Here is a 20,389-nt window from a genome sequence, read left to right as displayed (position 1 = left end):
CAGTCCGTTACTCTTTGTGTTTTTTCAAATTATTTTTTAAAAAAAAAACCTGCACAAACAGCTGGTACACGTAGAAGGGGTTAAATTGGAAACTAGATTTTTTTTTTAACTCAACAAATTAGCATATTTATTTATTTTTTTAATGAAAAGTTTTATATGAGTTGAGTCTGAAGATTCACTAAAACCAAAACATGTTCTCAAGTTAAAAAAAACTCATAAAAGTATTTATAAATTACTCATTAACAAAGTTATCACATCAATAATAAAATTTAATTATACGATGTTATAGGTTATGAATTGATTCCTTATCAATTAAATTATCCTTTATCAATAGCATGTTAATTTGAAACGGTGGTTTTTTGTGAAATTTGGAATTGCAAAATTTACTAATTTAATTAGAAACATTTTTTTTTGCTTGGTAGAAATCTAAATGTAAAATAGTATAAATATTCAATGTCAAAGTCATAGTGTGAAAGTTTTAAAAATCAGAACGAATTTTAAACCAAAAAATTTAGCAGAACTCATTTTTTATAATCTAACCAATTCTCACATCAGTAGTGTAGTAATTAAATTAAAATTAAAAAATTAAATGTATTATATATATATATAAGAAATAAATTCACTATACCTAGTTGTTAATAAAATACCAATATAGCATGATCATAAATCAATAATATTATATTTATAAATTATAGTTTTATAACTTATTAAATATATGTAGATCTTGGCTAAATTATATATATGTATGCTCAAATCATATTATATATGTATATAATATGTGAAGGTCCAAAAATGAAGTAGACTTTTAATAAGGTCTAATTTTTGAATTTTTTTTGATTTTTTTCAAAAATTTTACCTTTTTTATTTTATGTTTAGACTTTAGATTCATTCGGTTTTCTAAAATTGTTTGGGTTTCTAGTTAAACTTTGATTTCTAGTTCAATGGCTATTCAACTCTGATCCAACTCAACTCTGAACCCGTTTAGATTTTAGTTGGATATAGTTGATTATAAAAATAATTAATTAATATAATTGATTTTAATTATAATTGATTATATTAAAATGTAATTGTTTTGATACTATTTTTTAAAAATTAATTTTAACAGAATTGAAGATGTTTGGATAATTTAGTCAGAATTAATTTTAGTTGTACAAATTACCATAAAAAATATTGCTTTTCAAAATTAAATGATTGATAAATCTGTATCTAATATTATTAAATTTGTTAAATTTTATTTAAAAAGTAAAATACAATTTAAATTATATATCTGATTAATTATAAAAATTTAAATTATATTAATATTAATATTTTAATTTATGTAAATAAATAACTCAATATATCTTAGTTCAAATAAATTTAATAAAAGAGAAAAATTTAATTCTTAAATATCAAACATCAATTTTACAATAACTAATAAAAATGATAATATACAAATTGATTTCTAATGACATTACGAATATGAACTATATCTAATGAAAATGTTATGAATGATGATAAGGATGAATATTCATCAATATGATGATCTTCCTCATGCTCTATTTAATCTTCTCTTTTATGATACATAAAATTAGAATCAGGCAAGTGAAAGACTCTTATAAATAATTAGTATTTTAATGGTATAATTGAATTCTTAAGATGCCACCCACAACTTATTTGAATAATTGATTGTAATTTTCACTTCAACAATGAATTTACCTCCAAAATCAATTAATTTTCCTATTCAAACAGGCAGTCTATCATGAAAATAGTTTTTTGATCTAAGCAAGCTTTTAACAACTCCAGTCAATGATATGACTAACTATCTGGTCCTAAAAACAATTAGTTATACTATTTTTTGGTAAAACAATGAATTATAGTATCTCTATCCCAAATTATAATATAACCTTGGTTTTTTTGTTCAAAAATGTAAAATAATTTGATAAAAATAAAATTTTATTAATCATATTTTTCAATATTATCCTTTAGATAGAGGGGAAATTAAAATGATTTTGTAATGATTAAGTATATAGAGTTAATTTTTAAAAATTTATAGTTTATTTTAAAAAAATAAATTTATAAAGTATCATTATTGAGCTTTATTGACATATAACATATCACGTGCAATCTCAAAAAAAAAAAAAAAAGCAATGTCATCCCCCTTCTCTTCCTCTTTCATCATTTCATTCGTTTGAAAGTCTTGAAATTTGGGTAGGCAAGATGATTTTTGAAAGAATTAAAATAAGTACTTGAATGGAGAAATTAGTTATTTCTTTAGTTCATTTATAAGTCAAATTTCTATATCAGGTAGATGAGATTTGTAAGTAATTAGTTTCATTACCCGGAACCTATATGTCATTCTCCAATGATTTTTTTCCTTCAAGGACAATTTGATCTTTTCATACTATAAGTATATAGATACATTTATTAATGAAACTGTAGTATTGAAATTCAACTTAGTTGGCCAATTAGAACAACGAACCAATCCCTTGCCTGGTCTGATCAAGAGTTTTGAATTATTTGATTGAATTGAATTTTATTTTTTTCTATTTCCTTACTAAGTTTGAAATGACATCATTTTGAATTAAAAAATAAAAAATAATAATAGTTCAACAAACTATGCCTTAATAATCATGTCTTATTGGATTATATGTGATTTATACATGAATCTCTCATTTACTTGCGGTAATACCTTTTTATTTGAATATTACTCTTTTCAAGATACTATATAAATATTTTTCTATATTTTAATTAAATTATATTGTTTTAATCATAATTCATTTTACAACTAGTAATTTGAGCTAGCCAAGCTTCTTCAAGCTCAGACCAAATGAGCTCAATCCAAATAGGTTTGAACTTTCTAAAAAGTTTGAATAGCTAAACCTGATCCAAATTTGTTCAGGCTTCAAGCAACCTAAATACTAGCATTTTTATTTTTAAAATTAAATTAAATTTAATTTTTTACTTTAAAATTAATTATTTTTATTTTATAAAAATATAAAATATATTTTTGGACACTTAAACAATGTATAGAATTCAATTTTTTTTTTAAAATACACAGGTCTTAAAATCTAAAAATCAATATTAAAATTTATTTTAAATATTATTTCAAGATATTTTATAAATTAAAAAAAATATGACAATATAAATATTTTAAATTTTTTAAAAAATATACAGTAATGCACCTAAATATATGATATTTTAGTATAAAATGACCTAAAACTTAAAGAACTACTTAATATTTATTTATTTTATACTCCTTCCATTCAAAAATGTAAGGCATTTTTGTTCGAATCTCATCTCCCAATAAATTTGTTATTTACTTTCAAACTAACCCTATCTTTTCATATTTATCTCTATTAAACACCCAACAATAAATATAAATTCATTATCAATAGGGGCCTTTTTGAAAAAAGGCAATAATTACATCTTGAAAGACTATAAATACCTTATATTTTTGAATATCAAACTTTTCAAAAATTACATTACATTTTTTAATAGAGGGAATATATTTTTTACAAGTATAATTTTTTATTTAGGTATTTGGGCCAAGCCTAAACTCAATTGGATTTGGCCCAAATTTTTCTAGGCCAAACATTAAAAAATCATTATTTCGTTAATTCTAGCCCTAAATTTTTTCAGGTTTATTTAGGTTCGCCTGTCGGTTTAACTTAAATTATTGGCTTTAATTAGCTTAACCTCCATTCAACCATAGTTGGAACATAGACCCTTGAACAATTTATTTAATGGCTGATCTAGTTTTTAGTGCCTTAAATGAAACACATGCTAGCTCCACAATATATGACAACTATCACTTTTTTGTGCTTCACAGCACTAACTAATAGGTGTTATATGCACCCTTCGGTCTGCATTATTCGTTGCCTTCTAGAAGAGAATTGGGGTCCATAATATTGAAATTCTCAAAATACTTTTACTGTTTTAACACTTTTGACTCTTTCTCGATTCACTTTCAGCTTGTATATCTCTCTCTCTCTCTTTAAAGCCATGCTTTATCTCTCATCATCTTCGGTCTTTGCCATCAATCACCTCTGTCACTCTTCCTCTTGAGTCTCGCCTTATCATTGATCATCTTTCATTTCTCGCCATTCCTCTTCCATCATTGTCAATCTCGGACTCCCTATTGAAGGTGTGGTTTGAAATATTGATAGATTTTAACCGTTCAAGTTCAACGAAAAAGCGTTTTGAGGATATGTCATTTAACGGTAGGGTACATTACACCATTTTTCAAGGTTAAGACATCACATTACTTGGTAATTCAGGATATCGAATGATCTTGTGAGAATAGTTAAAAGCCTATTCCTTTTTAAAAAAAAACCTTGTGTATATTCTTCTAATCCTATTTATAAGTCACTTCTAACATATTTCATCAAAATAAAAAAAAATTTTAAAATTCATTAACCCTTTCTTAAAATTTAATAAATTCTCAACTTTAATAAAATTTTAACTTTATCCTTATTAAATATATATACCTTAATAACACATTTTCTTTCTTCAACATTCAATAAAGGGTAAAAGGCAAAATTTGTGTTGAAATTTTAATGAAGTGACTTATAATTAGGATAAAACAAATTTCTCTCTTTGTCTTATAAATAGGATTAAAGGGTGTATCTTTCATATTCTACTTCTATTTGATGTAAGATTTTTCAAGAAAGAAAAAGCTTGCTCATGCTTAAAATAATTAAGGGAAAATTGCCATAAAATTTCCCTTTGGGAGGAAAATTGTTTTGAGGGACTAAGACTAATTCAAGAACCAAATGCACACCATGCATATCACTTTGCATATCAAGTCTAATCACCTCACACCCTAAGTCTATAACTTTACACCCCAAATTTATAACCTTACACACCAAACTTATCACCTTGCACCTTCTACACCAATCTTATGAACTTACATACCATGAAAGTGCAAGTTCCATAAATAAGGGTCTATTTATGGAAATTTTTCCAATAATTAATAAATATCCTAGCGGTTTCTTTATATGCAGTGGATAAATAAGGTCTATTTAGTTATGTTCTCATTTTTTTTGTTTCTTAAGAAACTATTTTATAATACAATTTTCAAAATTGTTCTTCAAAACAAAATAAAATGAAAAGTTATTTAGTTATGTTAATTTAAAAATAATTCTAGAATTAAAAAAAGCTAACAGTGATTATTGCAGACAATTAATAGTGGTAGTTTATAATAGAAATTGGTCATGCTGACTATATTTTTTAATAATCAAATGTATTATTTTTTGAAAATAAGAAAAATAAAATAAAAATAACTTCAAGATGTTTCTCATTTTTTGTTTTTAAAAAACAAAAAATGAAAAACAGTTTTAAAAATAAGTAAGTCAAAAATACTTTTCCAAACAAGTTCTTTAATTTTTAAAATTTTTAAAAATAGAAAAGAATCTTTGAAAACAAAAACCAAATAAGCATTTAGGTAGTGTTTTTGAGTTTTTTCTGTTTTTTTTTAAGATGAAATAGAATGGAGTGGGATGGCTTATAGTTTAATACCATTATTTGGGAGATTTTTTTTAAAGGGAGTGGAATGGCTTGGGATAGCCTTCCAAGCCATCATAAACTCATTTTTTTGAAGTGACCTAATATAGATAACATTATTGCAAAATTACTACTATTTTTCTTATCCCCTCTCACTCTAAGGGTATGTTTGGTTCAAGGGAAGGGAAGGGGAGGGGAGGGAAGGGGAGGTGAAGGGAGAAGAGGGAAGGGGAGGGAGGGGGAGAGGGGAGGGGAAGGGGTAAAAATTTCTCCTCCCCTCCCCTCCAACCAAACATACCCTAAAACTAAAAAACTAATCATTTCTAATTCAAATATATTACTTTTATAATTATTCTTAAATAATAATTAAATAAAATCATTTAATCTTCTAATAAAACTCCCAAACAATGAAATGTTCTATTCCGTCCCACTCCACTCCATTTTATTCCATTAATGAACATTCCTTTTAGTTCTATCATATATTATCAAACATACCCTAAATGTTTCCAATAACATCTATCATTGATATTATATTCCTTTAGTTTTATTTATAACATAGCAAAAATATTTATTTTAGTCCTATTTATAGGGCACCTATAAGATTTTTTATGCTTAATGTTACCCTTTTGCCCCTAGTAAATGAGAGGAAAGTTATTAAATGTTGGCCTATTTTATTTTAGAGAGCTAAAGTACAAATATGCTTCAGACATTTTCAAAAAGAGGCAATTAGTATGCTAACATTTTTAAAAGACGTAATGTCACCTTAATGTTTTTAAAAATTGAACAATGTTACTGCCGTTAGGTTAGCACCCTATTAATTGTTAATGCATAAGGTCTGATCACATGATCCTATAACTCCATCACAATGAATAATAGGTAGAATAATCTTGTCCGTGCAAACTATCTAGAATTCGTAAGGGAGAGGCTCTATGTGGGGGAGGTTTGGTCTAAACAAAGGTGTGCTAGTACTTGTGATGGTGAGGCTCTATGTATGGTAGGTTGGGACTAGATAAAGGTACGCGATAGTGAGTGAAAAATCTTCTAAGATCTAGGTTGACTAAACTGACCACACATCCATGTGAAGGTTACCAGGTGAGTAATGGAATCTTAGACATGGATTTTTTTAACTACTTTTGAAGGTTTATGATGAATTTGTATTGTAGCCCTTGTAAGTTTGTTTTTCTATTGTTTGAGTTTTGTTGGATAAATGGCTTCGAACAAGTCAAATGTTAGTGAGGGTAATGATGGGAAAAAAGGCATGGATTAGAGTTCAATATAAAAAATGATGGATGAATTCGAGTGTTGTAATATCCTAAAAAAATTAATTTAAGGTTAATTGGGTAGTTAATGACAAGTTAGATAAGTGAGAGTTAACTTAGATTAAAAAATAATGTACAAATGGCTAATGAGTCTATCAAACCTAATTAGGGTTTAAAATTAGACTTTAGGTGGTATTGGGCCATATTTGGGCTTAATTAGATGGATCATGTTTGGAACCTTCATTTTTGGTTTTTGGCCGTAGTTATAGGTTCCTTAACTACAGTTAACAATCAATTTTCAAGCCTTCAGATTTGCATTTTAAATCAAAGAATTGGAGAGTTGAGTGGAAGTCTAAAGGTAAATGAGGAGAAATCTATTAGGGTTTGTTATAGGCGTCCAATTAAGTATATTTAGAACTTCTAATTACTTAGATAAATACTAACAACCTCTTATCTTCCTCTTTTGTGCATTTTTATCACTATTTTTGGGTAGTTCTTTAGGAATTCAAAAATGAGTTATGACTTTGTCTAAAATTCTAACTTCAAGGAATTAAATGGTGTTTATTTAAATATATAACCTTTGGGTTATGATGCTATTGATGTTTTATAATTTCAAAGTGAGGTTTGGAATAAATTGTAGAGCTAATTAGTGGAGCTAATGAGGTTATAAGTTATTAGTAGTGTTGATTAGATAAACAAGAGTTTAAGTGAACTAACAAAACCTAAAAATGGATTTAGTTGTGGGTAGATGACCATAATAAAATTTTTAGGTTTAGGTTTTGGTTAGAGTTAACTAAGGATAATTAGTCATTAATGCTATTAATGTGTTTTATTGTAAATTGATCATTGTTGGTGCTATTAGGCTTATTAGAGGCTCCATTTAATATTTACAAATACTTTTGATAGGTAGATCGAGAGTTGAAGTAACTAGAAATTTTAATTATTGTATATCATAGTGTTTGCAACCATAAGTTATACTAAGTTATCATTGGCTTAAGGTGGGTGGACATGTTGATTGATATGTTGATTTTGAGTTAATGTTATATGGTAAACATGCCTAATAGTGATAAAATGCTTTATGGCTATGTGATAACATATAAGTTTTGTTGTTTATGAATATGTTGTGTTATTGAAATATGCATGAGCATATATTTGCATATGTTGAATGACCTTACATGATCATGATGGGTGTGAGTTCAACTTAAAATAATAGAAGACTAAAATGGTAAATCCACGTGATACGACCTCTATTGAGTTTGCGCATAATGGTTGGCATATTTTATTACTATATGTGTTTAGAATTTCCAACAACTTACGGATGTGGCATATGTCGGTCACAATGCGTATTATCACAAATCCTAGACTAGATAGTATGGGTCGAGCACTTATGACACTTTAAAATTTAAGTAAGAGGAATTTATGGTTCAAGAGTGAGTACATGAGCCTTTGATTTGGTAACCCATCATAATTAGAGAGCAAGGCTAATCCAGTGACAAAAACTAGACCTATACGAGTTGTTAATCCATGGGTTTAGTTAGAAGATATAAAGAGGAATATAAAATAGTTGCATTGATCATACAGCATATTATCTTGTGTTATAATATAATTAATATGTGGTTGACCTATGTGATATAAATTGCCTATTCATTTGTATGGGCCATACCTTAATATGCTGTAATTAAATTTCTTAGTTATTGGGATTGTTTAATCTCACTTTTATTTTTTAATATCATTCTAGGAGACAATAAGGTTGGGCTAAAGGGGGAGGCATGGAGTTCAAAGAACTAGAGCTTATCTTATAAAATCTCTAATTGACTTATGCTTAATTGACATTATTATGCCAATACTAGGGGGTCTTTTATATTGACTTGTGTTTATTTGAAGCCTACTTGCAATCATAGCCTTAAACATTAAATTTAGGTATTTTTGGATTGTCTTAGCTATAATAAGGTCCGAACCCCTAATCTAACTATGGTAATGTGCTAAGATGGTTTGCACAAGTATATCTTGACAAGTTAAATGAGTTTTACATGATTTAGGTGATTATTTTGTTTGAATACAAAGAGTTACATTTTCACCCCCTCTTTAAATGAGTTTTATGTGATTGGATGGTCAATTCTTGTACTATAAGTTGTTTAATGCTTGTGATTGTTTAAACAAGTGTATTGAGACTTATTGAGTGTGATTCAAGCCCTTATGAGGGCTAATAGCTTATGGTGTGAGATTTGGATATTTGGTTGATAGTTTTAAAGGTGAAAATATGAAATTATAGTCTCGAGTGTTCAAACTCTTCATCTGAGATCGGATTGACATGAAACTAAAATCATTAGTTAGATTATCAAATTGTTGACATGTTGACACTTGAATTATCTCAATCAAAGGTTTGATTCAAAAGTTATGCTTGTCAAAATTTTATAGCTATAAGCTATCATGATGGCTTTGGCCACGGCTTATAGATTTTTAGCCACAGCCAAATGGGCTTAGGAATGCTTTAACCACATCCTAAAGGGTGTTAGCCACAACCAAATCTTTTTTGAAAGTGTTGGTCATGGCTAAGTACTCCTGTTAAGCAAAAATGACCATTTTTACCTTGTTTTAACTTGTTTTCAACTCAAATTACTTTCCATGCTTCCAAAATACTTTTACTTTGATTTATAATAGTTAAATAACCTTCTAAACTCAATTTTAAGATTAAATGATTCATGGGATCCTATCCCTACATAATTTTTTTACTTAACTTTTTGAGTTTTCACATAATCAAAGTTGATCCTTTTCATGCCATGATATCTTTTGTTATTGATTAAATTAGTTGGAATTACTATGGTAGTTCTTCCTTAGGGTTAAGTGTGTGTTAATTATATGTTTAAGTATTATAGGTATTACAAGTGTAGGAAGAAGGAGTGGGAAAAATAAAATAATAAATCTAAATTAATTCAAACCCAAGTTGTAATTTATCTAAAATTAAAAAATAATGATAAGGTATCTAGTTAGTCTAGATATCTTATGTTATTAGAAATAATGAATAATAAATAAATCATAGACAATGATAAAATAAGTAATAAATTTTGATACTAATGGATAAATATCATTATTCAAATATTCCTAATGAATAATACTAATACATTAAATTAACCCTAATTACTCTAACTATCCATTATTTCATATTCCATTAGCTATCTTCATTCAAAACTTTTTATTTGGACCAATATGCAAAAGTCCTATTATACTTCTTCAACAACTTTTGTTTAGCCATTCTCATTCAATTGTTTGGGTTTCATTTTGGTTTCTCCTCTAGTTAGTTTATTTCAATTGGTTGCTTAATGTATAACACAACCAAGGAAAAAAATGTCTACCAACAAACATTGGTTCTACTGAAATAGATTATAACTGTTTAAATATGAGATCTTGAGTTTGCTAGTGTAAATATAAAAAAGAAATTGTGAGAGAGATGTTCTCAATTGAGTTCAAAAATATTTAAATTTAACATCATTAGATAGCAATATTAAAAAAAAAATCTAACTAAATGTGCAAACTGAGAAGTGAAAAGCAGCTACTTGAAGAAAACACTACTTTGGCTTTAACAGAGATAATATGATAGGTGCTGTATTTTTGCAATAAAAAGACATATTGAACTAAAATAATGGAGAATTAAAATTTAAAATAAGTTAAATGGGGTAAAAAAGTACATGCAAATAAAATATAAAATTATAAATAATGACCAAAAGATTTGGTAATATGAAATAAAGAGTTCCAGGGACCAATAATAGAGCTCTAATCTCTAATGGGTGGCAATCATGAGGAGATAATTTTTAATATTTTTCAAGTAGGGTGTTTGTTTTGGTCAATATACAATAAATATTAATTATAATTAAAGTTCATGGGACATTATATTATTTGTGCATTTCATGAAATTTTTTGAAAATTAGAATCCATATATAGAATCTAAGTTAGTTCATAAGTTTTATAAATTCCAAATTTGATTAAAAATGCAAGATTTTTTGGATTTATTTTAAGATGAGATGTCTTTGTAGGATTGATAATAAGTGAAGACATTGCCAATCTTAACAAGATGTTTTGTTTTGTTTGAACCTACAGTGAGTTGAACAAAGCTTAATTTTAAAACAAGTTTGGTGGGTAAGGGGAAAAAAACAACTGATTTCATGAAATGTGTTTGTAGCATGTTCTTAATTTTGGAATTGACGTATTTTTATTTGCTTTGTTGTGTGAGATTGTGTTTTCTATATAATTTTTTTTTCTTTATCTAAAATAAACCTATCACTACTGAACTTAGTTTTGTCTTCAGCCAAATTCTAACATCATGATTTAGAGCTAGATTTGTAGGGAAAAAAAACAAAATGAAAGAAATGGATAATTGTATAATTTTCAATTTAGAGTCAGTTTTTTTGTTTAATTTTTTATTTTAAGATTGAAGTTCTAATTTTTCTTTAGGACAATGACAATAAAATCGTTCTGGAATGTGCAAATGACAAGTTAATTCCTTAAAATGTCACAATTTCATTGAAGTCTTTAGAGGCTTTTCTATCATTAATGAATCTATATAAATTATTAAATTATCTTTGTTAAAAATAAATGATTCACAAGTTTTGTTTAAATATTTACAACTTTTTTTCTTGTACTTACAATAATACAATAACAAATCACAATTTTGCATGCTAATTCTTTATTTGTTGTTGCATCATGAGAATAAAAAAAGAAAAGTTATGAATATTTAGACAAAACTTATAAATCATTTATCTTTAACAAGAACAATTTAATAATTTATAAAAATTCATTAATAACAGAAAAGTCCTTAAAGACTTTAAAAAAATTATGATATTTTGAGAGACTAACTTATTATTTATACATTTTAGAAGAGTTTTATTGTCACTCTCCCTTTCTCTTTCGTCTCATCAATGGACAAAATAAAAAAAATATTTTTCTTATAAATTGTCATAACAAGATAAAATTAAGTAGAAATATAAAGATAATTTTTTTTGATAAAGTAAAAATATAAAATATAACCAAACAAGGTTTGAGTAAGCCATACTATTTTTAGATTATAAATAATATAATTTATTATAAATTATAGATGTCATGTTAAATATTGATTATTAATTAATATATTTATATAAATCATGTCACTTTAGAGAAAGCTTACGACGATACAAATCTCCTTAGAGGCTTTTTTTTTAATCACTATTACGCTCTCCAAGAATCGAACACACGATTTCAAGAAATGCTGACCAAGTCCCAACCACTGTGGCCAAGCGCTCATTGGTAGGTAGAGTTTAATACTATAATTCATATCATTTTTTTAAAATTATATATTTTGAGCTTGATATATAAATCATTCTAGGAGACAATGAATTATATTAATAAATTAAGATAATGATAATAAAGTTTCAAAGAATCGTATTAATAATAAGAAGATATTTGATAAAATTTTTTTAAAAATATTTTTGAATAATTATTTAAAGAAATACAAACGAAACTTTTAATTAGAAAATAAAAGTCACGTTTAGAATTTAAATATTATCTTTATAAAAATATTTTTTTACAATTAAATTTTTAAATTTATAATTATTTAAATTAATATTTATAACTTATTAGTTAAAAATTGTTGGAAAAAAAAACTTATTTGTTAAAAGTAATATGTCCGACATCTGAATATCACTAATTTATTTTTTAAGACATAACCGTAATTATTTGTAATAAATTTAGTTTGATTACAAATTGATATATTTATTTTTTAAATTTTTTGCTTTATTTTCTCTATTTGATTTGATTGGACGTGGAACGCTGGAGAGGACAAGATGTGGACAAAAAATCAAGATAAATCACCAAAAAGCAAAACAAAATAAGAAAATGAAACTACCGAATAACACAAATCAAATCGGACAATGTTCCAATTCGAACTCTTTTCTGCTCCGATGCGACACGAATAGGAAGGAGTGCGGAAGCGGAACAGAACCCTGCTTGAAAAAACGAAACTTGCAGAAGCTACTTCGTCTCGTTGGAACCCACAAGAGTGTCTCTTCCCAGATCTGATCCAAAATGAATATATTCAGGTTAGCTGGGGACATGACCCATTTGGCCAGCGTCCTCGTCCTGCTCCTCAAGATCCACACCATCAAATCTTGTGCTGGTACGATCTCTCTGCACATTTCTGTTCGAAACTTGCGGGTGCGCTAATGTTCAATATTTGGTCGATTATCTGCTTCTGGGTTTTGGATTATTGTGAATTCATGGATAGAATCCATGGATTGCATGGTAGATTGGATTGAAGAACAGTAGATTTGGAGCAACGTCGCTGTGCAATTGTGGAATTGTGATAGATAAGTGTAGAACTATACATCTAGTGTCTGGAATTTATGGAAATGTGAGATTGGGGTAAAAAGTACTGGAATTTGATTTAGTTGGTATTGTAAGATAAAATTGAAATGGATCAAATTCCTAAGTTCAATCGCAGTTTAATGTTAGGCATGCGTGGGAAACTCGTAAATTTGGATAATGGAAATTGAATGATGACACAAGATGATCAGTGAAGCCTATGTGATGGTATATTTGTTATTTGAAGCCAGTCTGACAATTAAATTGATCAAAGAAAAGGCATTAAAAACCTAACTAACCGTTAAACCAGTTCAAGCACTAGCTCATGGCTCAATGATTATATTGAACTTGTAACGCTAACCAGTTTGAAATATGTATTGTCAGATACTAGTTCTATAATCTACCAAGCGGTAGAACTGATATATTATAATACATATTTCAGAGTTGTCTGTTAGATTTTATGTGTTAATGCAAACTACCTTGAGGACAGTAAGGTGAAATACTCCAATTTTGTTTTGTTTTTTTTTTTTCGGGAATAAATCATCTCGAGTCTTGACCCTCTTCTCTTGAACTCAACAAAGGATGTGCTATACTTACCTAAAAGTGCTGGCATTTTATAAGTAGATGAGAAAAACTACCATTCGTGAGCAATGAAGTCTGATGTACACTATAGGGAATCTGTTGAACAGATGCAGTTGAATTATTAAACTCATTGCAATATGAAATATACATGCACTCAATAAACGGCTCTCAAAGTTGATTACTGAGTAAGAATTGGCAATGTCCAAAGTTGCATAATTGTAATTTTGTACAAGACAGACTCAGATGACTATGTAAGAATTTGTTATTGACTATGAACGAATTTTAATGTCTGTCCTATTGGATTTACCTAATTAACTGTTTCTTTATCCCCTATTATTGCATTTTTTTTTCTAGATGGGTGGGACATGTTGAAGATACACTCACAATTAGAGGACAGAAATTAAAAATTAAGAGTGCATTTCTTTTTCTTTTTGTATGTAGGGTGCATCTTTCTGCTTCTGATTTGTGATGCATCTTATTCTTCTGCAGGTATTTCTTTGAAGACTCAAGAGCTTTATGCTATTGTTTTTGCTACCCGCTACTTGGATATCTTTACTGATTTTATATCTTTATATAACTCCTTGATGAAGTTGATATTCTTGGGAAGCTCATTTTCTATTGTATGGTACATAAGGCACCACAAGATTGTCCGTAGGTCATATGACAAAGACCATGACACTTTTCGTCATCTTTTCCTTGTATTGCCCTGCTTGCTATTAGCCCTACTTATTAATGAGAAATTCACATTTAAGGAGGTATGCTTTCATCTCTGCTATGTGTTTTCTATTGAATCTTTCTGAGTTTTCAAATTACTTGCATTTCCTTCAAACTATTTATGAGAAGTAATTGTGCATTAAGCCCCCCACTTTTTCTGTCTGTTGACATGTACATTGACCAGGTAATGTGGACATTCTCCTTGTATTTAGAAGCTGTTGCCATACTTCCTCAGCTAGTACTGTTACAGAGAACTAGGAATATTGATAATTTAACAGGACAATATGTATTTCTTCTTGGGTAAGCCTCAATTTCCATTTTCTATTTTAAGACTGTTTGATATGTATATGCTTTCTTGCTCTTTGCATTTACCTTGTTACTGGTAGCTTCTATGTTCTGAACATGTTGAAGTGACTGATCAATGATTTATTAAGCTAAATCAACCATTTTACTGATTAATTCCATCCTAGTATGTACTTGTAATTGATTTTGTGTACATAAAATATCAGATATTGATTTTTGTTGCAGTTTTTGTCATTGAAGTCTGAAGCTATATGCAAAAGTTAATTTGTTTCACCAAGGATATAGCATTTCATTTGATGTCTCATACTACTATCAAAATGGTACTTCTAACTTTTAATCCACCTGTCAGAGGGATCTGCTACCATATTCTTATGGATTTTAGAGTAAGGGCGTATTTCTCTGAATTCATTTGTCTGGATTAGTTAGTTGTTAGTAGCCGATGTTAGGAATACTTTTGACTTGCATACACTATAAACAAGGAATGGGGCAGATGCATGAGTGTGTGTGATAAAATAAGAACTGTAATTTGCAATTTCTCTCTACCAGGGGGTTTCTTGCCAATCTGCTGATTTAGTCATGGAGTAAAGTGCTGAGGGAAGTCATTCCATGCAACTTTTTATGACCCTTTTTGTGGATTTGTCTGGCTAATATGGCCTTTTATTCTGAAATTTGGTTCAATATTCTGACTGATTTTGTTTCTCATCTTGGCACCACTCGCTCTGCTCAAGTCATATGTGGTTTTATCCATGGGAAGCAAACAAAAAATTATATTTTTGAGGGGCCTTATCAGTTTTTGTCATTATCTCTTCAGCTCAATACCTTGAAACCCTGAGTGTCAAAACTTGAACAGTCTACTAATAGTTCATTATCTTTTTTCCCCTCTTAAACTGACCCCAACCTCCCTGCCAGTTTGGATATGGCAGACTTCAAATGTGATGTTTCGTCTTTCAAGCTCTGTTGATATTTTCTGAATCCCGACATTTTTGTTTTTTAGACCGAGTCCAGATATAGTCCAGCTGTAGCCCCAACCTTATTTTTCCTTGGACAGTGTTTACAAATGCGGCATTAATATTATACAGGATCTAGGCATTTCGGAATTTAGAAACTATCAATGATGTTTTATTTTTGCCTCTTTAGATTTCCATGTGATATGGGCATGTAAGTGCTGCACAAGACACCTACCATTTAAGGTTACACATTTTAGTCATTTGTTATGGTGTCCTTTTGGCTGGATTTTATTGTTGAAACAAATTAAGAACTCTACGCGAAAGAGAAAACATCAACGGAAATTAGTTTAGGCATTTCTCTAGTTTCTTTTTAATTCCTTTTCATTGAATGCTTTGTTATGACATCCTGCAGTTAATTACTTCTTATACAATTGTTGTTCAAGTTATGCAAGTGAATTTATATTAATTCTGTATGTTCTTGTTCAACTAAACATTCTTATGAAGTTCAAAGCTTGATAATATTCGCTTAATTTATCTGTCTAAATGCAGTGCGTATAGAGCATTATACATAGTCAATTGGATCTACCGCTACTTTACTGAGCCCCACTATGTCCATTGGATACGTATGATTCTCTTCCTCCCTGTGTTTCATAATTGCTTTGGTTTTAGGCTATGTTGTGAATTAGTAACTAAAATTTGTAGCTTGGTATCTGCAAGACTGCAACTTTTATGTCATATTTTTATTATCAATATTATACTATATGCAAATGTCAAATGTGGATATTTATTTGTAGCATTGCTCAATACTTCAGTGTTCGTTGTCATTTTAAAAACTATTACACGAGCCTGGTTTTGTGCAAGACCGTCATAATATTTGCTGAAGGTGTGTTGCATTGACGGCACAAAACCCATTTGAAGTAAATCTCGAGCAAAGATAAGTGGTTTAATGTTATTTATGAAATGAGATTTGGTTGAGAATGTGGTGCATTCAGATGAAGTGATTGCTCAGGATACTAATAACTGCTCAGATATATCATCACAGGAGATTTTTATTCTGGTTGTTTTGATTATTATTTTTCTCAATAAAAGCCATGAATTAAAAAAAAGCTATAAATATCTAGGATGTGAAAGAAAAATTGGATCTTTTCGTGATTTATTGGCCTTCAACATCCAGCCAACCTATGAGTGTTATATGCATTGTATGTTGGAGGAACAAGGTAAAGATCAAGGGATGGTTGAACAGAGGAATAGTAAACTCCTATGAAAGTAAATGCTATGAAAAATGTAATTATCTTCTATATTCCTCAGTGCCTTCTCCTAAGTCCCATCTTCCTCTAAAACAAACCAACTTCTTTAAGTAATTCATTGTTCTGTCTGTAACTTAAAACTGAGCATAAACAATAAGAAAAGTTGGCAAATTCCAAGTTCCTTTTAGTCAGATTCACTTCTTCAATGTTTAGTGAGCGAAAAGAGAAATAAAGTATTTTATCTTGACTGAACATTACTTCTTCACATGTGATGTCCGCGATCTTGTCATTTTTTTCCTTCACGATCATTGCCACATTATCTCGTTGTTGTTTCAGTTCTTTTCTTTCCCAAATCCCAATCATCTTATTTTCTTCAATAGTTGGCTGAGTTTTTTTGATGCTTTATTGCAGCGTGGATTTCTGGCATTGTTCAGACATTGCTGTATGCTGATTTCTTCTACTACTACTTCCAAAGGTAAATTGTCCTGCTTTTTAAAATTAGGAAAAATATAACTTTTAGTCCTGAATATTTTCTCAATTATTGATTCAGTTCTTGAACTTTGAAACAAAACAACTCAACCATTATAGTTCCTTGATTTGGAACAGTTCAATCCTTATAATTTTTTGACATGGTATAATTTAATTCCTATTATTTCTCAACTTAATAAACTACAAGGATTGAGTTGTGATGAATCAAAGTTTAAGAACTAAGTTAATAACTGAGAGAAAGTTTAGGAATTAAGAGTCATATTATCCCTTAAAATTATTATGTGTTCTGTGAAGAATTGTTGCTTCAAATTTTTGAGCATTCGAAAACTGTGCCATGCAGCTGGAAGAATAATCAAAAGCTTCATTTGCCTGCTTAAGATTTTCCTCCTCTTTTGCTGAAAAGGGTTGTGATGTTGATGGTTGGTAAAGAATAGAGGATTCATGTGTCCTGACATGTTGGGTGGAATGACAACTCCAGATTCTATTTTTTGTTCCCTCAATTATAGAACTGTACTAAATACTAGGAACATTATGAGCCTAGCGGATCAAGTTTTTTCCTTTTATGGTAAACTGCCAAATTTAATTTTTGTTTAAAAAGTATATATATATATATATATATATTTGAGATAGCTAGGACTTTTGCTTCCTGAGAATAAATTACGCAGATTTTTAATGACATTATTTTTACTTATCTCCTATTTTAAAATTTTATTTTAAAATAAATACTACATTATATAAATATATAAGTTTTATTTTAAATAAAGAAAAAATTAATCATTTGGTCATTATAGTTTTTACTCAATTGTATTTGAGTCTCTAAATTTTGGCTCATTATTATTCAATCTCTGTCTCAATTGTAAATTAGTTTTTGAATTTTTTTTTTATAATTTAGTTTTTAAAGTTTTAACTTTTTAAATGTTGATCCTTATATTTTAATAAATAAAATTATAAAGGTTAAAATATTTTAAAATTTTAATATTTATAATATTTATAAAGATTAAAAGGGTTTAGTAATTTAATATATTAGTAATAAATTTTAAATACTTTTAATTTTTATAATTTTGTTTTTTAAAATATAAAGATTAATATTTAAGAGGTTGAAATTTTAGGGATTAAATTATAAGAGAAAAAGTTTAAGGATTGATTTACAACCAAGTCAAAATTTTAAGGATTGAGTTATAACGAGTCAAAATTTAGGGATTCAATTACAATTGATTAAAATTATAATGATTAAATGATTAATTTTTTTTAAAATAAATTTTAAATCTCATGCGTTTTTTTGGAGTTTCTTAGAAATTTTTAAATTGTTTTGTACAAAACTTGCGGACTGCCCTAATGTTAATGTTTAGTTAGCCTTTGAGGACTTTTTAAAGGGATTTATTCTAGTTATATTGATATTTTTTGAAACAAATTATACATACAAAAAGAGTGGTTACAATTTTATAATTTTTTTATCCCTCCTCTGGTGATATACGAAAGAAGCCATGATCTGTCATCCGGACTGGTTAAAATGGTTGGGCCGCGAAGGGAGTTCTAAAAAAGTCAATAATTTTAAAATATTTGATAATTGGCACTCATTCCAATTCTTTAGTAGTTAAACTCTTAATTTTATATTTGGATTAGTGTCGATTTAGATGTGAACCAAATTTATTATTTGAGTTCCATAAAAGTTTAAAGATTTGAACTTGATTTAAATTTAAGAAATTTTTATTATAATTTCTTGGATAAATAAACAAATTATCTTCTGGAATTAAATCTAATAATATCAAAGACCTTAAATTCATTTATCATATAAACATGAAAAAAAATGAAATTTGGTTCTTATCATAAATAAAAGTTATTTTTAACCATTAATTAGTTAGAAAGTGACTGAAAAGATCTAAAAAATTATAAAAGATGATCAAAAAATTACAATAAAGGATTTAAAAATTATAGACAAAAACACAAAAAATTATATAAAATAATCAAAAAATTAATTAAAGACAAATACTTGAAGTATATATTGGCCAAAACAAAAAAGGAAAACTTTAAATATATGAAGACAACTTGAGAAAATTAAGATTTTATTAATGATATTTTTTTAATATTACTGCTTAAATAGACAGAGAATTGAAATGATATTGTAGTGTAATAATTAATTATATAAGGGTATTTTTAAAATTTTATAGTTTTTTTTTAAAATTAAATTGGTAAAGTATCATTATTGTGTTCTATTGGTATGTGTAATCTTATTTCAAATTGTTTTACAATTTGGGATGGAGAAAGTAATTAGCAAATGTTAATAACAAGAGTTGGATACTTAGCCTTACATACTAAATAACAAGAGTTAATTAATATGTCAATTAACATTAATAACAAGAGTTCATTATGAAATAACTAATCTATAAAAGAGTTAATAACACATGTTTTGCTTTAATTGAAAACATGCACTTTAAATATATAATGATAAGTATACTCAAACCATTATTTAAAAAAAAAGCAATAAAAACAAGGGAAGACTTATATACTTATTATTATATACTTAATATACTTTTATCTAATAAAATAAAAAAATACATTTTAAAATATTAATAATATTTATGAAAAGAGTTTATTATAGTATACTATAAAAATTCACATGCCTTAATTTGATTGGAAGCAAATATTGAAAGCATATAGAACTATGTATATCAGTTTTTTTCTTAAAAATAAACAAATATATATCCTTATCATTGACCTTTTTTTTATTTTTTTATATTATATATCTTTATCTTAATCTAAAATATTAATCTCTCCTAATAAATTAACATATTAATATATTAATCTTTTAATACCTAACAATATCTCAAACAAGATTACTTTTAGTAAAAAAAATTATTTTTAAGAAATAAAAAATTTAAAATTCAATTGTATCTATCTGTTATCTTGAAGATGCTGCGTCTTTGTGATAGATCTCATACTCTTTTGAGTTGATTTAAATATAGAGCTTTATAAATATATATATGTACGTGTGTGTGTAGCACCATTGGTATATTTTCACAATATTCGATTCACATTA

General features: G+C 27.7%; 1 protein-coding gene across 1 annotated transcript; it reads left to right on the top strand.

The window, feature by feature from the left end:
- Nucleotides 1–12,647: 12,647 nt before the first annotated feature.
- Nucleotides 12,648–17,949, top strand: LOC129290541 (ER lumen protein-retaining receptor). The gene is made up of 6 exons (XM_054927333.1): nucleotides 12,648–12,885; nucleotides 14,142–14,407; nucleotides 14,551–14,666; nucleotides 16,166–16,239; nucleotides 17,275–17,338; nucleotides 17,693–17,949. The coding sequence occupies exons 1-6, from the start codon at nucleotides 12,795–12,797 to the stop codon at nucleotides 17,727–17,729; spliced, it is 648 nt and encodes a 215-aa protein (XP_054783308.1). The 5' UTR covers nucleotides 12,648–12,794; the 3' UTR covers nucleotides 17,730–17,949.
- The last annotated feature ends 2,440 nt before the right edge of the window (nucleotides 17,950–20,389 follow it).

The sequence above is a fragment of the Prosopis cineraria genome, unplaced genomic scaffold (genome assembly GCF_029017545.1).
Source record: "Prosopis cineraria cultivar Desert tree isolate PC_DT_omini unplaced genomic scaffold, ASM2901754v1 PC13, whole genome shotgun sequence".
In the NCBI taxonomy this organism is placed as follows: domain Eukaryota; kingdom Viridiplantae; phylum Streptophyta; class Magnoliopsida; order Fabales; family Fabaceae; genus Prosopis; species Prosopis cineraria.
This window is presented reverse-complemented; position numbering and strand designations above follow the sequence as displayed.

Bases quoted from the DNA above. Each gene is read 5' to 3' on its own strand.
- LOC129290541 (XM_054927333.1), top strand. From the start codon at position 12,795: ATGAATATATTCAGGTTAGCTGGGGACATGACCCATTTGGCCAGCGTC. The intron at 14,667-16,165 runs GTAAGCCTCAAT...GTCTAAATGCAG, and splicing joins CAATATGTATTTCTTCTTGG to TGCGTATAGAGCATTATACA. The intron at 16,240-17,274 runs GTATGATTCTCT...GCTTTATTGCAG, and splicing joins CCACTATGTCCATTGGATAC to CGTGGATTTCTGGCATTGTT.